The sequence below is a fragment of the Pseudophryne corroboree genome, chromosome 2, assembly GCF_028390025.1.
Source record: "Pseudophryne corroboree isolate aPseCor3 chromosome 2, aPseCor3.hap2, whole genome shotgun sequence".
NCBI classification, from domain to species: Eukaryota; Metazoa; Chordata; class Amphibia; order Anura; family Myobatrachidae; genus Pseudophryne; species Pseudophryne corroboree.
Genome location: NC_086445.1, coordinates 79,687,278 through 79,707,257, shown reverse-complemented (window position 1 = coordinate 79,707,257; position 19,980 = coordinate 79,687,278). Strand labels below are relative to the sequence as shown.

The 19,980-nt window shown below is 47.0% G+C and overlaps 1 protein-coding gene across 2 annotated transcripts in view; it reads left to right on the top strand.

Moving 5' to 3' along the window:
- MRE11 (MRE11 homolog, double strand break repair nuclease) overlaps window positions 1-19,980 on the top strand; it is a 605,744-nt gene that overhangs the window by 102,252 nt on the left and 483,512 nt on the right. For both annotated transcript variants that reach the window (XM_063951452.1, XM_063951453.1), the window contains exon 7: window positions 8,026-8,140. In XM_063951452.1, the coding sequence (XP_063807522.1) occupies window positions 8,026-8,140 (115 nt within the window). The remainder of the gene's footprint in view (window positions 1-8,025; window positions 8,141-19,980) is intronic.

The window sequence follows — 19,980 nt, the reverse complement described above, 5'->3', positions numbered from 1 at the left end:
GACTTGGTACCCGTAACTGCAAGAAATGCTCTCAGAGGACCCATGGCCTCTGCCTCTCAGACAGGATCTGTTACAACAAGGGCCCTGTCTGTTCCAAGACTTACCGCGGCTGCGTTTGACGGCATGGCGGTTGAACGCCGGATCCTAGCGGAAAAAGGCATTCCGGATGAAGTTATTCCTACGCTGATAAAGGCTAGGAAAGACGTGACAGCAAAACATTATCACCGTATATGGCGAAAATATGTTGCTTGGAATATGTTACAGAGGAATTCCAGCTGGGTCGATTCCTGCACTTCCTACAGTCAGGAGTGACTATGGGCCTAAAGTTAGGATCCATAAAGGTCCAGATTTCGGCCCTATCCATTTCCTTTCAAAAGGAGCTGGCTTCACTGCCTGAGGTTCAGACCTTTGTTAAGGGAGTGCTGCATATTCAGCCCCTTTTGTGCCACCGGTGGCACCTTGGGATCTTAACATGGTCTTGGGTTTCCTGAAATCCCACTGGTTTGAGCCACTTAAGACCGTGGAGCTAACGTATCTCACATGGAAAGTAGTCATGCTGTTGGCCTTAGCGTCGGCTAGGCGTGTGTCAGAATTGGCGGCCTTGTCATGTAAAAGCCCCTATCTGGTTTTTCATATGGACAGGGCAGAATTGCGGACTCGTCCGCAATTTCTACCAAAGGTTGTGTCTTCGTTTCATTTGAACCAACCTATTGTGGTACCTGCGGCTACTCGTGACTTGGAGGAATCCAAGTTGCTGGACGTGGTCCGGGCTTTGAAGATTTATGTTAACAGAACAGCTGGAGTCAGGAAGACTGACTCGCTGTTTATCCTGTATGCATCCAACAAGCTGGGTGCTCCTGCTTCAAAGCAAACTATTGCGCGCTGGATCTGTAACACGATTCAGCAGGCTCATTCTGCGGCAGGATTGCCGCATCCGAAATCAGTGAAAGCCCATTCCACAAGGAAGGTGGGCTCTTCTTGGGCGGCTGCCTGAGGGGTCTCGGCATTACAGCTTTGCCGAGCTGCTACTTGGTCGGGTTCAAACACGTTTGCAAAATTCTACAAGTTTGATACCCTGGCTGAGGAGGACCTTGTGTTTGCCCATTCGGTGCTGCAGAGTCATCCGCACTCTCCCGCCCGTTTGGAGGCTTTGGTATAATCCCCATGGTCCTTACGGAGTCCCCAGCATCCACTAGGACGTTAGAGAAAATAAGATTTTACTCACCGGTAAATCTATTTCTCGTAGTCCGTAGTGGATGCTGGGCGCCCGTCCCAAGTGCGGACTTTTTCTGCAATACGTGTATATAGTTATTGCTTAATAAAGGGTTATGTTATATTGGCATCCTTTGGTTGATGCTATGTTGTTTGTTCATACTGTTAACTGGGTATGTTATCACGAGTTATACGGTGTGATTGGTGTGGCTGGTATGAGTCTTACCCTGGATTCTAAAATCCTTTCCTTGTAATGTCAGCTCTTCCGGGCACAGTTTCCTTAACTGAGGTCTGGAGGAGGGGCATAGAGGGAGGAGCCAGTGCACACCAGGTAGTACTAAATCTTTCTTTAGAGTGCCCAGTCTCCTGCGGAGCCCGTCTATTCCCCATGGTCCTTACGGAGTCCCCAGCATCCACTACGGACTACGAGAAATAGATTTACCGGTGAGTAAAATCTTATTTTTTCACATAAAACACTGCAAACATGTACTCAATCTCTCCCACTGATTATTACAATTGCATTTTCCAGTATTCCAGTAGTCAAGCGTTCTGTGTAGAACATTTTGAATAACTAGATATATTACATTTGTTTCTAGGTCGACATGGTCCCTAGGTCGACATGACTTTTTCAAATTTTTTTTTTTTTTTTTTACTTTTTCATACTTTACGATCCGTGTGGACTATAAAAGTGAACGGTAAACTGGCGAGCGGACACGGTGCACTAATTGGGGTTCCCGGTCACGCTACAGAGAAAACGACACAATTTTTTTTTTTTTAAACTCATGTAGACATTTTTTAATGTCAACTTTGTACATGTCGACCTATTTCAGGTGTCCACCTACTTACTGTCGACCTAAAGGGCCCATACACTAGGCCAATTATGCCCGATTTCAGCCCAATTCGGGCATTCGGCCCGATATATTGGGTGAAATCGGGCATTTTCGGGTTGCTTTTCCCCCGATCCGATCCGCGTTCCTGTGGGCATCGGATCGGATCCCCCTAAATCCGACATATCACGAGTGCTGCACTCGTGATATGTCGTATCCCGCAGTAAATAGATAGGATAGTAAAAGATACATCGTATGCAAAAAAAAAACTGCATACGATTTATCTAATACTATCCTGCGAACGGGGAGGCTGCCGGGAGGTTGGACAAAATCTTATACGACATGACGGACCGTCATGTCGTATAAGTGTATGGGGCCCTTAAGTGTAGTCGACCCTATGATCCACACCCAATAAAATAGCATCTGGCTTTCCAGATTTTCTTTTATTCCAGTCTGAGTTTTATTGTATGAGCACATTGGGGAATGCATGACAGCACTGGAGGATTACTCAGTTATTCTCTGTGAAATGATGTCTATTGGACGTAAAAAAAATAATTTATGAAAGTGTTTTGAAGTCTGCAGAGAACATAAAAGGAAAGCCTCTTTAACCCTGAGTATATTTTAAAATTAATGTTACATTTTACACTTGCTGTACAGACTACATTTAATCTTTGAGTTCAGAGTGCAATTTATTTTCAAATGTCAAGTGCTTCTTTTCTTTTCTTTTTTTTTTTTTTCAAGCTGTAGAAAGAAATGAAACAGGATTTATGACTATGCCTTTTTATGCTGTAGTTATAAAAGTGGATGGTAAATAGGTAGAGAAATACAGAGATCAAGCAGACAGCCTAAATAATTATGTCTTGAAAAAAAAAAAGAAAAGAAAAAACAAGAAAAAGAAAAACTTAATATGGTCTTGATAATAACATAGGGCTGGAAATGGTTTTCTAAAAACAGCAGTAAAATGCCGCGTTTTGGAAAGTGCCTTCTGTTTATCCAGAACTCTTACCAGTTCCACTGCTTGCTCATCAGTAATGGGGTCTGGGCACCTGGGACGTGATTGAAGGAAGTCTGTGGCCGTCAGTCACCTCTCTGAAAGAAATGTAATAAGCCATTATTGTTCCGGTTGCATGGATGAAATTCAAGTGGGAACTGGCAATATAAATCAGAAGATGACTAAATGTCAAGATGTGTATTATATTTTTACAGACGTTGTCAAATTTGTTGGTACCCTTCTGCCAAAAAAGAAGAACCCATATTTTTCACTGAAATTACCTGAAAGCAACAAAAGGAATTGGCATCCAGTATTGTGTATCCCATTGTGTAATAGAAATCAGACTTTGCATTAGATTTTTGATTCAACAGAATATTTGCAATAATTAAACAAATGAAAATGGCATGGACAAAAATGATTGGGCCTGTGGTGTTGCCATGGGTTACCGCGATTCCTCAAAGTCACGTGTCATGACTATGCATACTGTGACTTGATTTTGTGTATCCAAGTGAATGCGATGCTGTGTCCTGAATGTGATCGGTAATGGGGGGACAGTTTATGCTCTTCTTTGGAGTCAGGGAACAGATAACAATTTGTCCCTGATTGGCTGAAGGGACCCTCTGTGACAGGAGTCACGGGGGGTCTCAGCATTCGAGGAAAGGGGTCCCATGTGTAAACATGGGACCCCTTTCAGTTCGTGCATCGGGTATGCGTTTTCTTTTTTTGCCAAGTACGTGGATTACAAAAAAAAAGAACAGGACACACTGGATTTAGGTGAGTATAATTTTATTTTCAGGTACCCCGGATTCTGGAGACGTCAACATACTTGGAGACGCGTGGACACAGTCGGCGTGTGAACATAGGTAAGTATGTGTGTGTCGGCATGTATGTAATAAAGTTGTACTTTCACAGTGTGCGTGTCCTGTTTTTATTTGGGTATTTTTTTTGCAGTAGAACTACAGGTACCAGCGGGCCCGTTTTACCCCCGCATGCTGGTACTTGTGGTTCTCCAAGTACCAGCTTGCAGGGAGGCTTGCTGGGATTTGTAGTTCTTCTGCAAAAAAACAATATTCTTTGATTTTACACAAGGTTATCAGCCTCCCATCCGCAGCCCATGGATGGGGGGGACAGCCTCGGGCTTCACCCCTGGCCCTTGGGTGGCTGGTGCGGGGGACCCCGTGATTTAAGGGGTCCCCACTCCTCCAGGTTACCCCGGCCAGGGGTGACTAGTTGGGGATTTAATGCCACGGCCGCAGGGACCGATATAAAAGTGTCCCCCAGCTGTGGCATTATCTCTCCAGCTACTGGAGCCCGGTGCTGGTTCAAAAAATATGGGGGACCCCTACGCTTTTTGTCCCCCATATTTTTTGCACCAGGACCGGACGCAGAGCCCGGTGCTGGTTCTAAAAATACGGGGGATTCCCTGTCAATTTCCCCCCCCGTATGTTTACAACCAGGACTGGCTCAAAGAGCCCGAGGCTGGTTATGCTTAGGAGGGGGGACCCCACCCAATTTTTTTTCTACATCTTAACCCCTTCCCACCCCTTCCCACTGAAAACCATGCTCTCTCAATTTTAGTCAGTTAAAAAAAAAAATATTATTTTAAAAAATATATAAATAATAGTTGTAAATCCTAATAGACAAACCAAGTACCTAATCCCTTCTAATATAAATAGATATGCTATTATCAATAAAAAAAAACAAAAAAAAAACATGTTTTAATTTTTTTTTATTAGATTCCGCCAGCAAAGTGAGGCGGAATGAAATTGACGAAATTACTGTCGAAAAGCACTGTTGTCGAATCGACATTCTTCAATTGAATATACTTTAGTCGAAAAGCCGCATTTTTACCATTGCAGACATGTCTAATTTGTCAAATGTCGAATTTGAAAAGTCCGTTTTTTTGGCGAAAAGTACTGTATTGCATTGTCGAATATTTTTTTGGTGTCGAAAATGCCCCGTTTTTCGACATTTGCGGCAATTCGACCGCAATTGCATATACCCCTATATAGTCTTTCTGATTTTTTTCCCTTTTTTTACTTAAAGTTAACTGTGCATTTCATAATTGTATGTCTTGTTAATTTCCTGTTTTTCTCTTGTACTTTAACCCTGAAGATATTTCTCAATAAATCCTAAAAATTTATCTGCGTTTTCTCGGTGCTCTGAACTCATGTGCCTGGAACTGCCGACGCTACATGTATGCAATAACTGTGGCTCTTGTACGTGTGATTTTAAGTATCTGGCGATAGCAAGAGCGCTAGTCAATACTCTGCATGGTGGCAATTCAAGTAAAACCCATGTCAAAACAGCCCACCTGCGTCATGTTGGTGTATCTGAGCGCAGGCTGGCGCCGGGTGGCGTGAGCCATCCTTACATGACAAGTTGGTGGCTTGGCTTTCTCACATTTTTTTTTTTAAACGTTATTACCAAGATAGTTAAGTATTAAACAATTCATAATTTAGTTAAGCAGTAAAAGCATTACTCAAATGTTTTATTGTCCTCGGCTACTACTCTTGTATTATGTGGAAGAAAGCATGGGCTCTGCGAGGATGAGGCCATTAGAGGTTAGGGCATGCAGTAGTTGTATGCTCTGTAGAACAGCACTTTAACTCCAGCCCTCATGATTTTATATGGAGATAGAAGACTTCTGCATCCTTCTATTTCCCGGTACGGGTGCATTATCCTATGTACACGATGTACATAAGCCTAATACGGCATTTTACATGAAGTCCTTTTCTTTTCTTTTCTTTTCTGTGTTCATTTTCAATTTATAGTAAATGGTTTCCTTCTAATGAATCACTCCACTGACATCCACGCTGGGTTTAAAGTTAACCCTTAAAGGGAGGCCATTAGATGGTTCCTTTATATAATGTATGCTTTTTAAACATATAGCACTGTCTATTATTAACAGAATGAATGCTCTAATAGTAGTAATGATTGATGGTTGTTATTCCTAGCAGGTACAATGTGTTTCAGCCAGCGCTGTCATATACCAGTGTACACTATCTCTTGATCCAATGAATGTAATAGCTGAGAACATGTAGTCAGAGCTGTAGCGCTGAGTACCTATTGTTACCCATATAAAAGGAAATAACAGGCTGTTCAGTCTACGGCACCTACTTACTGGTGCTCTGCTTGTGTTGTTTAGCCTTGATTAAGACACCAGAGAAAAAACAATTAAATTTTTTTTAAAATGCTGCACGTGTGTTTGGCCTGGGCATTTAAAAGATCATTGTAGACAATTCCATTGTGAATACTAATAAGCCTAAAAGATGGAACGGGTAACGGTGTGACAAGTCAACTGCAGTGGGAATAAAGACACAGCGGGAATCCAATTTACCGCGGCCGCCTGTTAAGTTAGCGGGGCTTACCCTGTGCATTAATCCACAGAGGGGGCCCTTTCCTCACAGCTTCAGGAACCGCAGGAAAAAGCCTGGGATAAAAGGCACCAGGGGTTTCATGTGCGGAGAAAAGACTGTTTTATTGCATACTAGCTGTTCTATCCGTTCTTCACACGGAAATTTCAGATTTTCACGGTTGTAAATATAAATGAGTGTTAAAAGTTTTGTAAATCTATAGAGATGTACATTTGAGACGTCTTAATGTAAGTAAATATTAATCCATGGTTCTTGGCGTTACCCGAGGAGCACCTGTAGCAGATACGGTAAAAAGTGACAAGAACATTTTTGTAGTTTATTAAATTCTACACACTGAGGGGGGCAATCATAATTTTGATCCGATTGTCCGTTTGGCTGTTCTCGTTGACGCATCACAAGCCATGCATCGGTTATGATGTCATTATGTCAACCACCTTTTCATCCCCTTAGGGGAGGTTTATTAATATTCTAATTTCTGAGTTTTCCTATTTCCCACCTGAAGAATACCTATGTTACATTTCAGCTTCCGAACATATCGGGAAGTAAGAGAATTAGTGATGAGTCAGTCAGTCAGTGGGCAGTATTCAGTTCTTTTCGCCCCCTTCCACACCCATTCTGTTTCTGCTGACGAGCGTGTTATAATCATTTAAGCTCGCTACCGCCAGGGTAGCGAGGAAGCCCAACCTTTTACGCAGCAAAACCTGATTACGATAGGCGCGATAACTGGGATCACTTTAGAATGGAGATTGGGCGTGATATATCTTTGAATACTGCCCAGTGAGTGAAGGCTTTTGCATATCCGGCAGTCCGGCTCTCCCATTAAAGTGCAGTGCTGCGCTGGGTGCCTTCACGATGAGTAGACATGGACAACGGGCGGTACGGCACTCCAAGCGACGGGAACAGAAAGTCAGTCAGTCAAAGTTGAAAATGACTGACTTTCTGTTCCCGTCGCTTGGAGTGCCGCACCGCCCGTTGTCTATATATATATATATATATATATATATATATATATATATATATATAATCCATCCATCCGTGCGTGAAACCCACAGCTTTTCCCTGCACGGCAAACCCCCTCAGCTAATTGGATTGCCCCCAAAAGAGTATGATTAGTTTTAGTTTCAGACCATTTACATTAAAACATGTCAGCCAACTGTTTGCCAGCCAAGATGCAGAATTGAGGAAATTGTGGCACAATGAAGGAAAAAGGGGCAGGAAAAAGTAATGGGGCCGATTCAGTTACTCGCAGGTTGGCCCAAAACTTGCTTAATGCAGCTAAAAAACAGCGGCTGCGACTTCTATCCAATTAGAAATCCTGTGGTAAGTGTTGTTCATTATTACTTGTATAATACATAGTGTAGACACCCTAAGCTAGAAATTGGTAAGCTGTCTAAAAGCAGGTAGCGTATGCTGTGACTTGTAGTTCCAAAACAGTACACCTAGGCCCGGATCATGTGACCCTCTTTACCATGACTTTTTTGTTTTGTTTTACTGTTGCAATGGTAAAGTACAATATAATAACATAGGCTCCTGGTACCTGCCTGCTGTATAATTACACACTTGTCAGTGTTGCTTTGCTATGAGTTGTTAATTACGGAATTGTTCTGTTCTGCTTCAGGGTCCATCCCAGATGAAAGGCTGTATCGGATGTTTGTTAATAAACAAGTTACGATGTTGCGGCCACGGGAGGATGAATCCAGCTGGTTTAACGTATTTGTAATTCATCAGAACAGGTAAGAATCTACCGCAGATCCTAAGGAAGTGCTGGGACATCTGGCGTGTGCCAGGCGTGTTATCACAAGCTTCTGTTCTCTTCATTTTATCACAGCTCAAGGAGAGCTGGTGAGAAGAACAGGTGCGAAACCATCAGTGTATGCCCTAGTGGATCTTGCAATATATTTTCCCTAAGCCCCATAGCAATTAACATGCCAGGATGACTTCAGGAGGAAATTCAGGGAAGCAACGGGAGATAAGGACTCGGGCCCTCATTCCGAGTAGATCGCTCGCTAGCTACTTTTTGCAGCCGTGCAAACGTATAGTCGCCGCCCACGGGGGAGTGTATTTTCGCTTTTTGCAGTTTCTGAGTAGCTCTGGACTTACTCAGCCCTTGAGTTCTCTTCAGCCTGTCCGGTGCCGGAATTGACTTCAGACACCCGCCTTGCAAACACCTGCGTTTTCCCTAACACTACCCAGAAAACAGTCAGTTGACACCCATAAACGCCCTCTTTCTGTCAATCTCCTTGCGAACGGCTGTGTGAGTGGATTCATCGCTAGAAGCATTACACAGCAACAATGCTGTTTGTACCTGTATGATGTGCGTGCGCATTGCGGTGCATGCGCAGTAGTACCTTAATCGCTGTGCTGCGAAAATCGGCAGCGTGCGATCAACTTGGAATGACCCCCTTGGTCAGGATCATACTCAGCGCTGCAGTGCTAACTACTCCAACACCAGGGCGTATATGTAATAGGATCTGAGTTTGCTAGAGGTGCGGGATGTCGACTGAGAATGGCTGTATTTTTAAAGTGGCACTTATTTACAAGTCAAAACCTGGTTGCTTTTGCCTTGTAAATGATTGGTGCTTTAAAAATACGGCCATGCTCGGCCAACATACCACACCTCCGGCAAACTCAGACCCTATTACATATACACCCTGGTGTTGTATACTCAGTAGCAGTTCTCATTCGTATGTACAGGCTAGGAGAGGGGTTATACCTAGGAGGCTTTTCCCCTCACCCGCATTCCGGGATTCTCCCGGAATAAGGGGACCCTGGGAGCGGAACGCTGGCGCAGCGCGTGGCCGGCAACACACAGACCTGTCAGTCTTAGCGCGGAGAGCTCCGCCTCCACCTCCAGCCCACAAACCAGTGCTTGCGGAGGGAATGCTCGGGGCTGCGCCGCCGGCGGTGCGTACAATGGGGACGGACGTCGCATCAACCCCCAGAATGTGCAGTGCACGCGCGCTCTGAGACTGAGCTGCGCCTCTCACTCACTGGCACTGCACGACTGCACGTTACAGCCTCTCTGTAGCTGCTGAGCACAGCCTGGCATAGGCGGCATCCGCATCCGCACCACAGGGCACCGCCATTTTTTGTAAGGTTAATTACATTGTCCTGCTCCAACCCCCTTCCCTAATTTACTTGATGTGTCTTTTATACCGCTCCTCATGAGCTTCTCAATTTATCATCCACTGGATGCACTGCTTATAACTTATCACACCAGTTTGTCACACACTTGTGCAAGTTGTGATCCATTTTCAGCTATTTTCTCTTCTCTTCCAATTTCATGTGTACCTCTGATTTATGTGTGGCATCCTCCTGTGTCATTATGTCATAGCCATAAGTATAGGTCCTGTTCTTCACACGCTGTGCAAAGATGCAGAGTATCACTCCATTGTGTGGTGGAGAATCATAAACGAAGAACAAAAATAGAAAATGATGGTATAGTATGTCTCCCATGTCATGTTTAAACGCAGAAAGGAGAATCACAAATTATATGTGATCTAAGGTGTGGTGATTACCTGCAGAAATAATCACTAATAATGATTTTAAGTGACTGTGTATATATATAACTTTGTATTCTTTCAGCTTAGATGTGACAAAATGGCTGACAGGCTGTGTCCTGTGTGTGACCTATATGTATCTAGGCTGTGTGTGAGAGAGAGTAGATTCTGTCTTACTGAAATCCACCCTCATCTACAGACCCTAAAGTTAGGGATGAAAGCAATGCTCCATGGAGGTAATACCCCTTTCTCTGACGTCCTAGTGGATGCTGGGAACTCCGTAAGAACCATGGGGAATAGCGGCTCCGCAGGAGACTGGGCACAACTAAAGAAAGCTTTAAGACTACCTGGTGTGCACTGGCTCCTCCCACTATGACCCTCCTCCAGACCTCAGTTAGAATCTTGTGCCCGGCTGAGCTGGATGCACACTAGGGGCTCTCCTGAGCTCCTAGAAAGGAAAGTATATTTCTCTAACGTCCTAGTGGATGCTGGGGACTCCGAAAGGACCATGGGGAATAGCGGCTCCGCAGGAGACTGGGCACAAAGTAAAAGCTTTAGGACTAGCTGGTGTGCACTGGCTCCTCCCCCTATGACCCTCCTCCAAGCCTCAGTTAAGATTTTGTGCCCGAACGAGAAGGGTGCAATCTAGGTGGCTCTCCTGAGCTGCTTAGAGTAAAAGTTTAAATAGGTTTTTTATTTTCAGTGAGACCTGCTGGCAACAGGCTCACTGCATCGAGGGACTTAGGGGAGAGAAACGAACTCACCTGCGTGCAGAGTGGATTGGGTTTCTTAGGCTACTGGACATTAGCTCCAGAGGGACGATCACAGGCCCAGCCATGGATGGGTCCCGGAGCCGCGCCGCCGGCCCCCATACAGATGCTGAAGCAAGAAGAGGTCCATAAATCGGCGGCAGAAGACTTTCCTGTCTTCATAAGGTAGCGCACAGCACTGCAGCTGTGCGCCATTGCTCTCAGCACACTTCACACTCCGGTCACTGAGGGTGCAGGACGCTGGGGGGGGGGCGTCCTGGGAAGCAATGAATTTACCTTAGTTGGCGAAAAATACATCACATATAGCTCCTGGGCTATATGGATGTATTTAACCCCTGCCAGTTTTCCAGTAAAAAGCGGGAGAAGAGCCCGCCGTGAAGGGGGCGGGGCCTATCTCCTCAGCACACAGCGCCATTTTTCCCACACAGCTCCGCTGGTAGGAAGGCTCCCAGAATCTCCCCTGCATCCTGCAACTACAGAAACAGGGTAAAAAAGAGAGGGGGGCACTTATTTGGCAAAATAACAGATATAAGCAGCTATAAGGGATAGACACTTATTGTAAGGTTGTCCCTATACATATATAGCGCTCTGGTGTGTGCTGGCAAACTCTCCCTCTGTCTCCCCAAAGGGCTAAGTGGGTCCTGTCCTCTATCAGAGCATTCCCTGTGTGTGTGCTGGGTGTCGGTACGTGTGTGTCGACATGTATGAGGAGGAACATGATGTGGAGGCGGAGCAGAGTGTCTGTAACAGTGATGTCACCCCCTAGGGGGTCGACACCTGAGTGGATGTACTGTTGAAAATTACGTGACAGTGTCAGCTCTATATAAAAAAACAGTGGTTGACATGAGACAGCCGGCTACTCAGCTTGTGCCTGTCCAGACGTCTCATAGGCCGTCAGGCAGATGGCAGATACAGACGCCGACACGGATACTGACTCCTGTGTCGACGGTGAAGAGACAACCGTGATTTCCAGTAGGGCCACACGTTACATGATTGAGACAATGGAAAATGTTTTATACATTTCTGATAATACGGTAGTGATGAGCGAGGTTCGGTTTTACTCGGTTTTACTCGGTTTTACTCGGTTCTCAAAACGGCATCTTATTGGCTATCCAAAACACGTGACATCCGTGAGCCAATAAGATGCCGTTTTGAGAACCGAGTAAAACCGAGTAAAACCGAGTAAAACCGAACCCGCTCATCACTAAATACGAGTACCACCAAAAAAGGGGTATTATGTTCGGTGAGGGAAAAACTACCTGTAGTTTTCCTGAATCTGAGAAATAAAATGTGTGATGATGCGTGGGTTTCCCCCCGATAACAATTAATAATTTCTTAAAAAGTATTGGCTGCATACCCTTTCCCGCCAGAGGTTAGGATGCATTGGGAAACACCCCCTAGGGGGGATAAGGCGCTCACACGCTTGTAAGAACAAGGGCTCTACCCTCTCATGAGATGGCCGCCCTTAAGGATCCTGCTGATAGAAAGCAGGAGGGTATCCAAAAAAAGGTATTTACACACATACTGGTGTTATACTGCGACCAGCTATCGCCTCAGCCTGGAGGTGCAGTGCTGGGTTGGCATGGTCGGATTCCCTGACTGGAAATATTGATATCCTAGATAAGGATAGTATATTATTGCCTATAGAGCATTTAAAAGATGCATTTCTATATATGCATGATGCACAGCGGAATAATTGCCGACTGGCATCAAGTATAAGTGCGTTGTCCAATTCTACCAGTAAAATGGTCAGGTGATGCGGATTCCAAACGTCATTTGGAAGTATTGCCTTTGAAAGGGGACATTTGGGGTCGGTCTTTTAGACCTGGTGGCCACGGCAACAGCTGGGAAATCCACATTTGTCGCCTCTCAAAATAAGACGCCGTATTATCAGGCGCAGTCCTTTGTTGGCAAGCGGACAAAAGGTTCCTCTTTTCTGCTTGTGACAGAGGGAGAGGAAAAAGGCTGAAGAGATCAGCCAGTTCCCAGGAACAGAAACCCTTTCCAGCCTCTGCCAAGCCCTCAGTATGACGCTAGGGCTTTACAAGCTCAGGCACGGTGGGGGCCCGTTCTCAATGAATTTCAGTGCGCAGTGAGCTCACTCGCAAGTAGACCCCTGGATCCTTCAGGTAATATCTCAGGGGTACATATTGGAATTCGAGACGTCTCCCCCTCGCCGTTTCCAAAAGTCGACTTTACCGACGTCTCCCTCGGACAGGGAGGCAGTTTTGGAAGCCATTCACAAGCTGTATTCCCAGCAGGTGATAATCAAGGTACCCCTCCTGCAACAGGGAACGGGGTATTATTCCACACTATTGTGGTACCGAAGCCAGACGGCTCGTGAGACCGATTCTAAAATCTAAAATCTTTGAACACTTACATACAGAGGTTCAAATTCAAGATTGAGTCACTCAGAGCAGTGATTGCGAACCTGGAAGAAGGGGACTACATGATGTCTCGGGACATCAAGGATGCTTACCTTCATGTCAAAATTTACCCTTCTCACCAAGGGTACCTCAGGTTTATGGTACAGAACTGTCACTATCAGTTCAGACGCTGCCGTAGGGAGGGTCCACGGCACCCCGGGTCTTTACCAAGGTAATGGCCGAAATGATGATGTTCCTTCGAAGGAAGGGAATTTTAGTTATCCCTTACTTGGACGATTCCCTGATAAGGGTAAGATCCAGGGAACAGTTGGAGGTCGGTGTAGCACTATCTCAGATAGTGTTGCGGCAGCACGATTGGATTCTCAATATTCCAAAATCGCAGCTGGTTCCGTCGACGTGTCTTCTGTTCCTAGGGATGATCCTGGACACAGTCCAGAAAAAGGTGTTTCTCCCGGAGGAGAAAGCCAGGGAGTTATCCGAGCTAGTCAGGAACCTCCTCAAACCGAGCCAAGTCTCAGTGCATCAATGCACAAGGGTTCTGGGTAAAATGGGGGCTTCCTACGAAGCAATCCCATTTGGCAGATTCCACGCAAGAACTTTCCAGTGGGACCTGCTGGACAAATGGTCCGGGTCGCATCTTCAGATGCATCAGCGGATAACCCTGTCACCAAGGACAAGGGTGTCCCTCCTGTGGTGGTTGCAGAGTGCTCATCTTCTAGAGGGCCGCAGATTCGGCATTCAGGACTGGGTCCTGGTAACCACGGATGCCAGCCTGCGAGGCTGGGGAGCAGTCACACAGGGAAGGAATATCCAGGACTTATGGTCAAGCCTGGAGACATCACTTCACATAAATATCCTGAAGCTAAGGGACATTTACAATGCTCTAAGCTTAGCAAGACCTTTGCTTCAAGGACAGCCGGTGTTGATCCAGTCGGACAACATCACGGCAGTCACCCACGTAAACAGACAGGGTGGCACAAGAAGCAGAAGGGCAATGACAGAAGCTGCAAGGATTCTTCGCTGGGCGGAAAATCATGGGATAGCACTGTCAGCAGTATTCATTCCGGGAGTGGACAACTGGGAAGCAGACTTCCTCAGCACGACCTCCACCCGGGGAGAGTGGGGACTTCACCCAGAAGTCTTCCACAGGATTATAAACCGTTGGGAAAAACTCGACAGGTATTGCGCCAGGTCCAGGGACCCTCAGGCAATAGCTGTAGACGCTCTGGTAACACCGTGGGTGTACCAGTCAGGGTATGTGTTTCCTCCTCTGCCTCTCATACCCAAGGTACTGAGATTGATAAGATGGTGAGGAGTAAGCACTATAGTCGTGGCTCCGGATTGGCCAAGAAGGACTTGGTAACCGGAACTTCAAGAGATGCTCACGGAGGATCCGTGGCCTCTACCTCTAAGAAGGGACCTGCTCCAGCAAGGACCCTGTCTGTTCCAAGACTTACCGCGGCTGCGTTTGACGGCATGGCGGTTGAACGCCGGATCCTGAAGGAAAAAGGGCATTCCGGATGAAGTCATCCCTATCCTGAGCAAAGCCAGGAAGGATGTAACCGCAAAAATATTATCACCGCAATTGGCGAAAATATGTTGCGTGGTGCGAGGCCAGTAAGGCCCAACGGTGGAAATTCGACTGGGTCGATTCCTACATTTCCTGCAAACAGGAGTGTCTATGGGCCTGAAATTGGGGTCCATTAAGGTTCAAATTTCGGCCCTGTCAATTTTCTTCCAAAAAGAACTAGCTTCAGTCCCTGAAGTTCAGACGTTTGTAAAAGGGGTACTGCATATACAGCCTCCTTTTGTGCCTCCAGTGGCACTTGGGATCTCAATGTAGTTTTTTTTTTTGGATTCCAAAAGTCACATTGGTTTGAACCACTTAAATCTGTGGAGTTAAAATATCTCACATGGAAAGTGGTCATGCTGTTGGCCCTGGCCTGGGCCAGGCGCGTGTCAGAATTGGCGGCTTTATCCTGTAAAAGCCCTTATCTGATTTTCCATTCGGACAGGGCGGAATTGAGGACTCGTCCTCAATTTCTCCCTAAGGTGTTTTCAGCATTTCACTTAAACCAACCTATTGTGGTGCCTGCGGCTACTAGGGACTTGGAGGATTCCAAGTTGCTGGACGTAGTCAGGGCCCTGAAAATATATGTTTCCAGGACGGCTGGAGTCAGAAAATCTGACTCGCTGTTTATCCTGTATGCACCCAACAAGCTGGGTGCTCCTGCTTCTAAGCAGACGATTGCTCGTTGGATTTGCAGTACAATTCAGCTTGCACATTCTGTGGCAGGCCTGCCACAGCCAAAATCTGTAAAAGCCCATTCCACACGGAAAGTGGGCTCATCTTGGGCGGCTGCCCGAGGGGTCTCGGCTTTACAACTTTGCCGAGCAGCTACTTGGTCAGGGGCAAACACGTTTGCTAAATTCTACAAATTTGATACCCTGGCTGAGGAGGACCTGGAGTTCTCTCATTCGGTGCTGCAGAGTCATCCGCACTCTCCCGCCCGTTTGGGAGCTTTGGTATAATCCCCATGGTCCTTTCGGAGTCCCCAGCATCCACTAGGACGTTAGAGAAAATAAGAATTTACTTACCGATAATTCTATTTCTCATAGTCCGTAGTGGATGCTGGGCGCCCATCCCAAGTGCGGATTGTCTGCATTACTTGTACATAGTTATTGTTACAAAAATCGGGTTATTGTTGTTGTGAGCCATCTTTTCAGAGGCTCCTTCTGTTATCATGCTGTTAACTGGGTTCAGATCACAAGTTGTACGGTGTGATTGGTGTGGCTGGTAATGAGTCTTACCCGGGATTCAAAATCCTTCCTTATTGTGTACGCTCGTCCGGGCACAGTATCCTAACTGAGGCTTGGAGGAGGGTCATAGGGGGAGGAGCCAGTGCACACCAGCTAGTCCTAAAGCTTTTACTTTGTGCCCAGTCTCCTGCGGAGCCGCTATTCCCCATGGTCCTTTCGGAGTCCCCAGCATCCACTACGGACTATAAGAAATAGAATTATCGGTAAGTAAATTCTTATTTTTAGGTTTTTTATTTTCAGTGAGATCTGCTGGCAACAGACTCACTGCTACGAGGGACTAAGGGGAGAAGAAGCGAACCTACCTGCTTGCAGCTAGCTTGGGCTTCTTAGGCTACTGGACACCATTAGCTCCAGAGGGATCGAACACAGGGCCCGACCTCGATCGTCCGGTCCCGGAGCCGCGCCGCCGTCCCCCTTACAGAGCCAGAAGCAAGAAGATGGTCCTGAAAATCGGCAGCAGAAGACTTCGGTCTTCAACAAAGTAGCGCACAGCACTGCAGCTGTGCGCCATTGCTCCTCATGCACACCTCACACTCCGGTCACTGATGGGTGCAGGGCGCTGGGGGGGGGGGGGGGGGCGCGCCCTGAGCAGCAATATTAACACCTTGGCTGGCAAAATAATCACAATATATAGTCCTAGAGGCTATATATGTGAAAAATACCCCTGCCAGGATCCATAAGAAAGTGGGAGAAGCCCGCCGAAAAAGGGGCGGGGCTATCTACCTCAGCACACTGGCGCCATTTTTCCCTCACAGCTCCGCTGGAAGGATCGCTCCCAGGCTCTCCCCTGCAGTTTCAAGACTACAAAGGGTAAAAAAGAGAGGGGGGGCACTAAATTTAGGCGCAGCAGTATATATATAAGCAGCTATAAGGGAAAATCACTCAGTTATAGTGTTCATCCCTGTGTTATATAGCGCTCTGGTGTGTGCTGGCATACTCTCTCTGTCTCCCCAAAGGGCTTTGTGGGGTCCTGTCCTCTGTCAGAGCATTCCCTGTGTGTGTGCGGTGTGTCGGTACGGCTGTGTCGACATGTTTGATGAGGAGGCTTATGTGGAGGCGGAGCAGATGCCGATAAATGTGATGTCACCCCCTGCGGTCACTGATCACTGATGGGTGCAGGGCGCTGGTGGGGGGCGCCCTGAGCAGCAATATTAACACCTTGTCTGGCAAAATAAGCACAATATATAGTCCTAGAGGCTATATATGTGTAAAATACCCCTGCCAGGATCCATAAAAAAGCAGGAGAAAAGTCTGCCGAAAAAGGGGCGGGGCTATCTCCCTCAGCACACTGGCGCCATTTTCTCTTCACAGTGCAGCTGGAAGACAGCTCCCCAGGCTCTCCCCTGTAGTTTTCAGGCTCAAAGGGTTAAAAAGAGAGGGGGGGCACTAAATTTAGGTGCAAATCTGTGTATTATAGTAGCTATAAGGGAAAAATCACTGTGGGTAGTGTGAATCCCTGCATTATATAGCGCTCTGGTGTGTGCTGGCATACTCTCTCTCTGTCTCCCCAAAGGACTTTGTGGGGTCCTGTTCTCAGTCAGAGCATTCCCTGTGTATGTGCGGTGTGTCGGTACGGCTGTGTCGACATGGTTGATGAGGAGGCTTATGTGGAGGCGGAGCAGATGCCGATAAATGTGATGTCGCCCCCTGTGGGGCCGACACCAGAGTGGATGGATAGGTGGAAGGTATTAACCGACAGTGTCAACTCCTTACATAAAAGGCTGGATGACGTAACAGCTGTGGGACAGCCGGCTTCTCAACCCGCGCCTGCCCAGGCGTCTCAAAGGCCATCAGGGGCTCAAAAACGCCCGCTACCTCAGATGGCTGACACAGATGTCGACACGGAGTCTGACTCCAGTGTCGACGAGGTTGAGACATATACACAATCCACTAGGAACATCCGTTGCATGATCTCGGCAATGAAAAATGTGTTACACATTTCTGACATTAACCCAGGTACCAAAAAAAAAAGGGGGTTTTATGTTTGGGGAGAAAAAGCAGACAGTGTTTTGTTCCCCCATCAGATGAGTGAATGAAGTGTGTGAAGAAGCGTGGGTTTCCCCGATAAGAAACTGGTAATTTCTAAAAAGTTACTGATGGCGTACCCTTTCCCGCCAGAGGATAGGTCACGTTGGGAGATATCCCCTAGGGTGGATAAGGCGCTCACACGTTTGTCAAAAAAGGTGGCACTGCCGTCTTAGAATACGGCCACTTTGAAGGAGCCTGCTGATAAAAAGCAGGAGGCTATCCTGAAGTCTGTATATACACACTCAGGTACTATACTGAGACCTGCAATTGCCTCAGTATGGATAGTGCTGCTGCAGCGTGGTCTATTACCCTGTTAGGACAGGGATACTATTTGCTAACCATAGAGCATATTAAAGGCGTCGTCTTATATATGAGGGATGCACAGAGGGATATTTGCCGGCTGGCATCCAGAATTAATGCAATGTCCATTCGGCCAGGAGGGTATTAGGGGACCCGGCAGTGGACAGGCGATGCTGACTTTAGAAGGCACATGAAGATTCTGCCTTATAAGGGTGAGGAATTGTTTGGGGATGGTCTCTGGGACCTCATATCCACAGCAACAGCTGGGAAGGAAAAAATTTACCTCAAGTTTCCTCACAGCCTAAGAAAGCACCGTATTATAAGGTACAGTCCTTTCGGCTTCAGAAAAGCAAGCGGGTCAAAGGCGCTTCCTTTCTGCACAGAGACAAGGGAAGAGGGAAAAAGCTGCACCAGACAGCCAGTTCCCAGGATCAAAAATCTTCCCCCGCTTCCTCTGAGTCCACCGCATGACGCTGGGGCTCCACAGGTGGAGCCAGGTGCGGTGGGGGCGCGTCTCGGGAACTTCAGCGACCATTGGGCTCGCTCACAGGTGGATCCCTGGGTTCTGCAAGTAGTATCACAGGGATACAAGCTGGAGTTCGAGGCGATTCCCCCTCGCCGTTACCTCAAATCAGCCTTGCCTGCTGCCCTCGAGGAGAGGTAGTACTGGCGGCAATTCACAAGCTGTACTTCCAGCAGGTGATAATCAAGGTACCCCTCCTTCAACAAAGCCGGGGTTACTATTCCACAATGTTGGGGGTACCAAAACCAGACGGTTCAGTGAGACCCATTCTAAAATTGAAATCCTTGAACACTTATATACGAAGGTTCAAGTTCAAAATGGAATCGCTCAAGGCGGTTATTGCAAGCCTGGACGAAGGGGATTACATGGTATCACTGGACATCAAGGATGCTTACCTGCATGTCCCCATTTACCCTCCTCACCAGGAGTACCTCAAAATTGTGGTACAGGACTGTCATTACCAATTCCAGACGTTGCCGTTGGTCTGTCCCCGGCACCGAGGGTATTTACCAAGGTAATGGCCGAAATGATGATACTCCTTCAAAAAAAAGAAAAGGGGGAGGTATAATTATCCCGTACTTGGACGATCTCCTTATAAAGGCGAGGTCCAGGGAGCAGTTGTTTGTCGGAGTAGCACTATCTCGGGAAGTGCTACAACAGCACGGCTGGATTCTGAATAGTCCAAAGTCGCAGCTGGTTCCTACGACGCGTCTACTGTTCCTGGGTATGGTTCTGGACACAGAACAGGAAAAAGGGTTTCTCCCGGAGGAGAAGGCCAAGGAGTTGTCATCTCTAGTCAGAGACCTCCTAATACAAATACAGGTGTCGGTGCATCAATGCACGCGAGTCCTGGGAAAGATGGTTGCTTCTTACGAAGAAATTCCATTCGGCAGGTTCCATGCAAGGATCTTCCAGTGGGATCTGTTGGACAAGTGGTCCGGGTCGCATCTACAGATGCATTGGCTGATAACCCTGTCCCCAAGGGCCAGGGTGTCTCTGCTGTTGTGGTGGCTGCAGAGTGCTCATCTTCTAGAGGGCCGCAGATTCGGCATACAGGACTGGTTCCTGGTGACCACGGATGCCAGCCTTCGAGGCTGGGGGGGCAGTCACACAGGGAAGAAACTTCCAAGGACTATGGTCAAGTCAGGAGACTTCCCTACACATAAATATTCTGGGACTAAGGGCCATTCACAATGCCCTAAGTCAGGCTAGACCCTGCTTCAACACCAGCCGGTGCTGATCCAG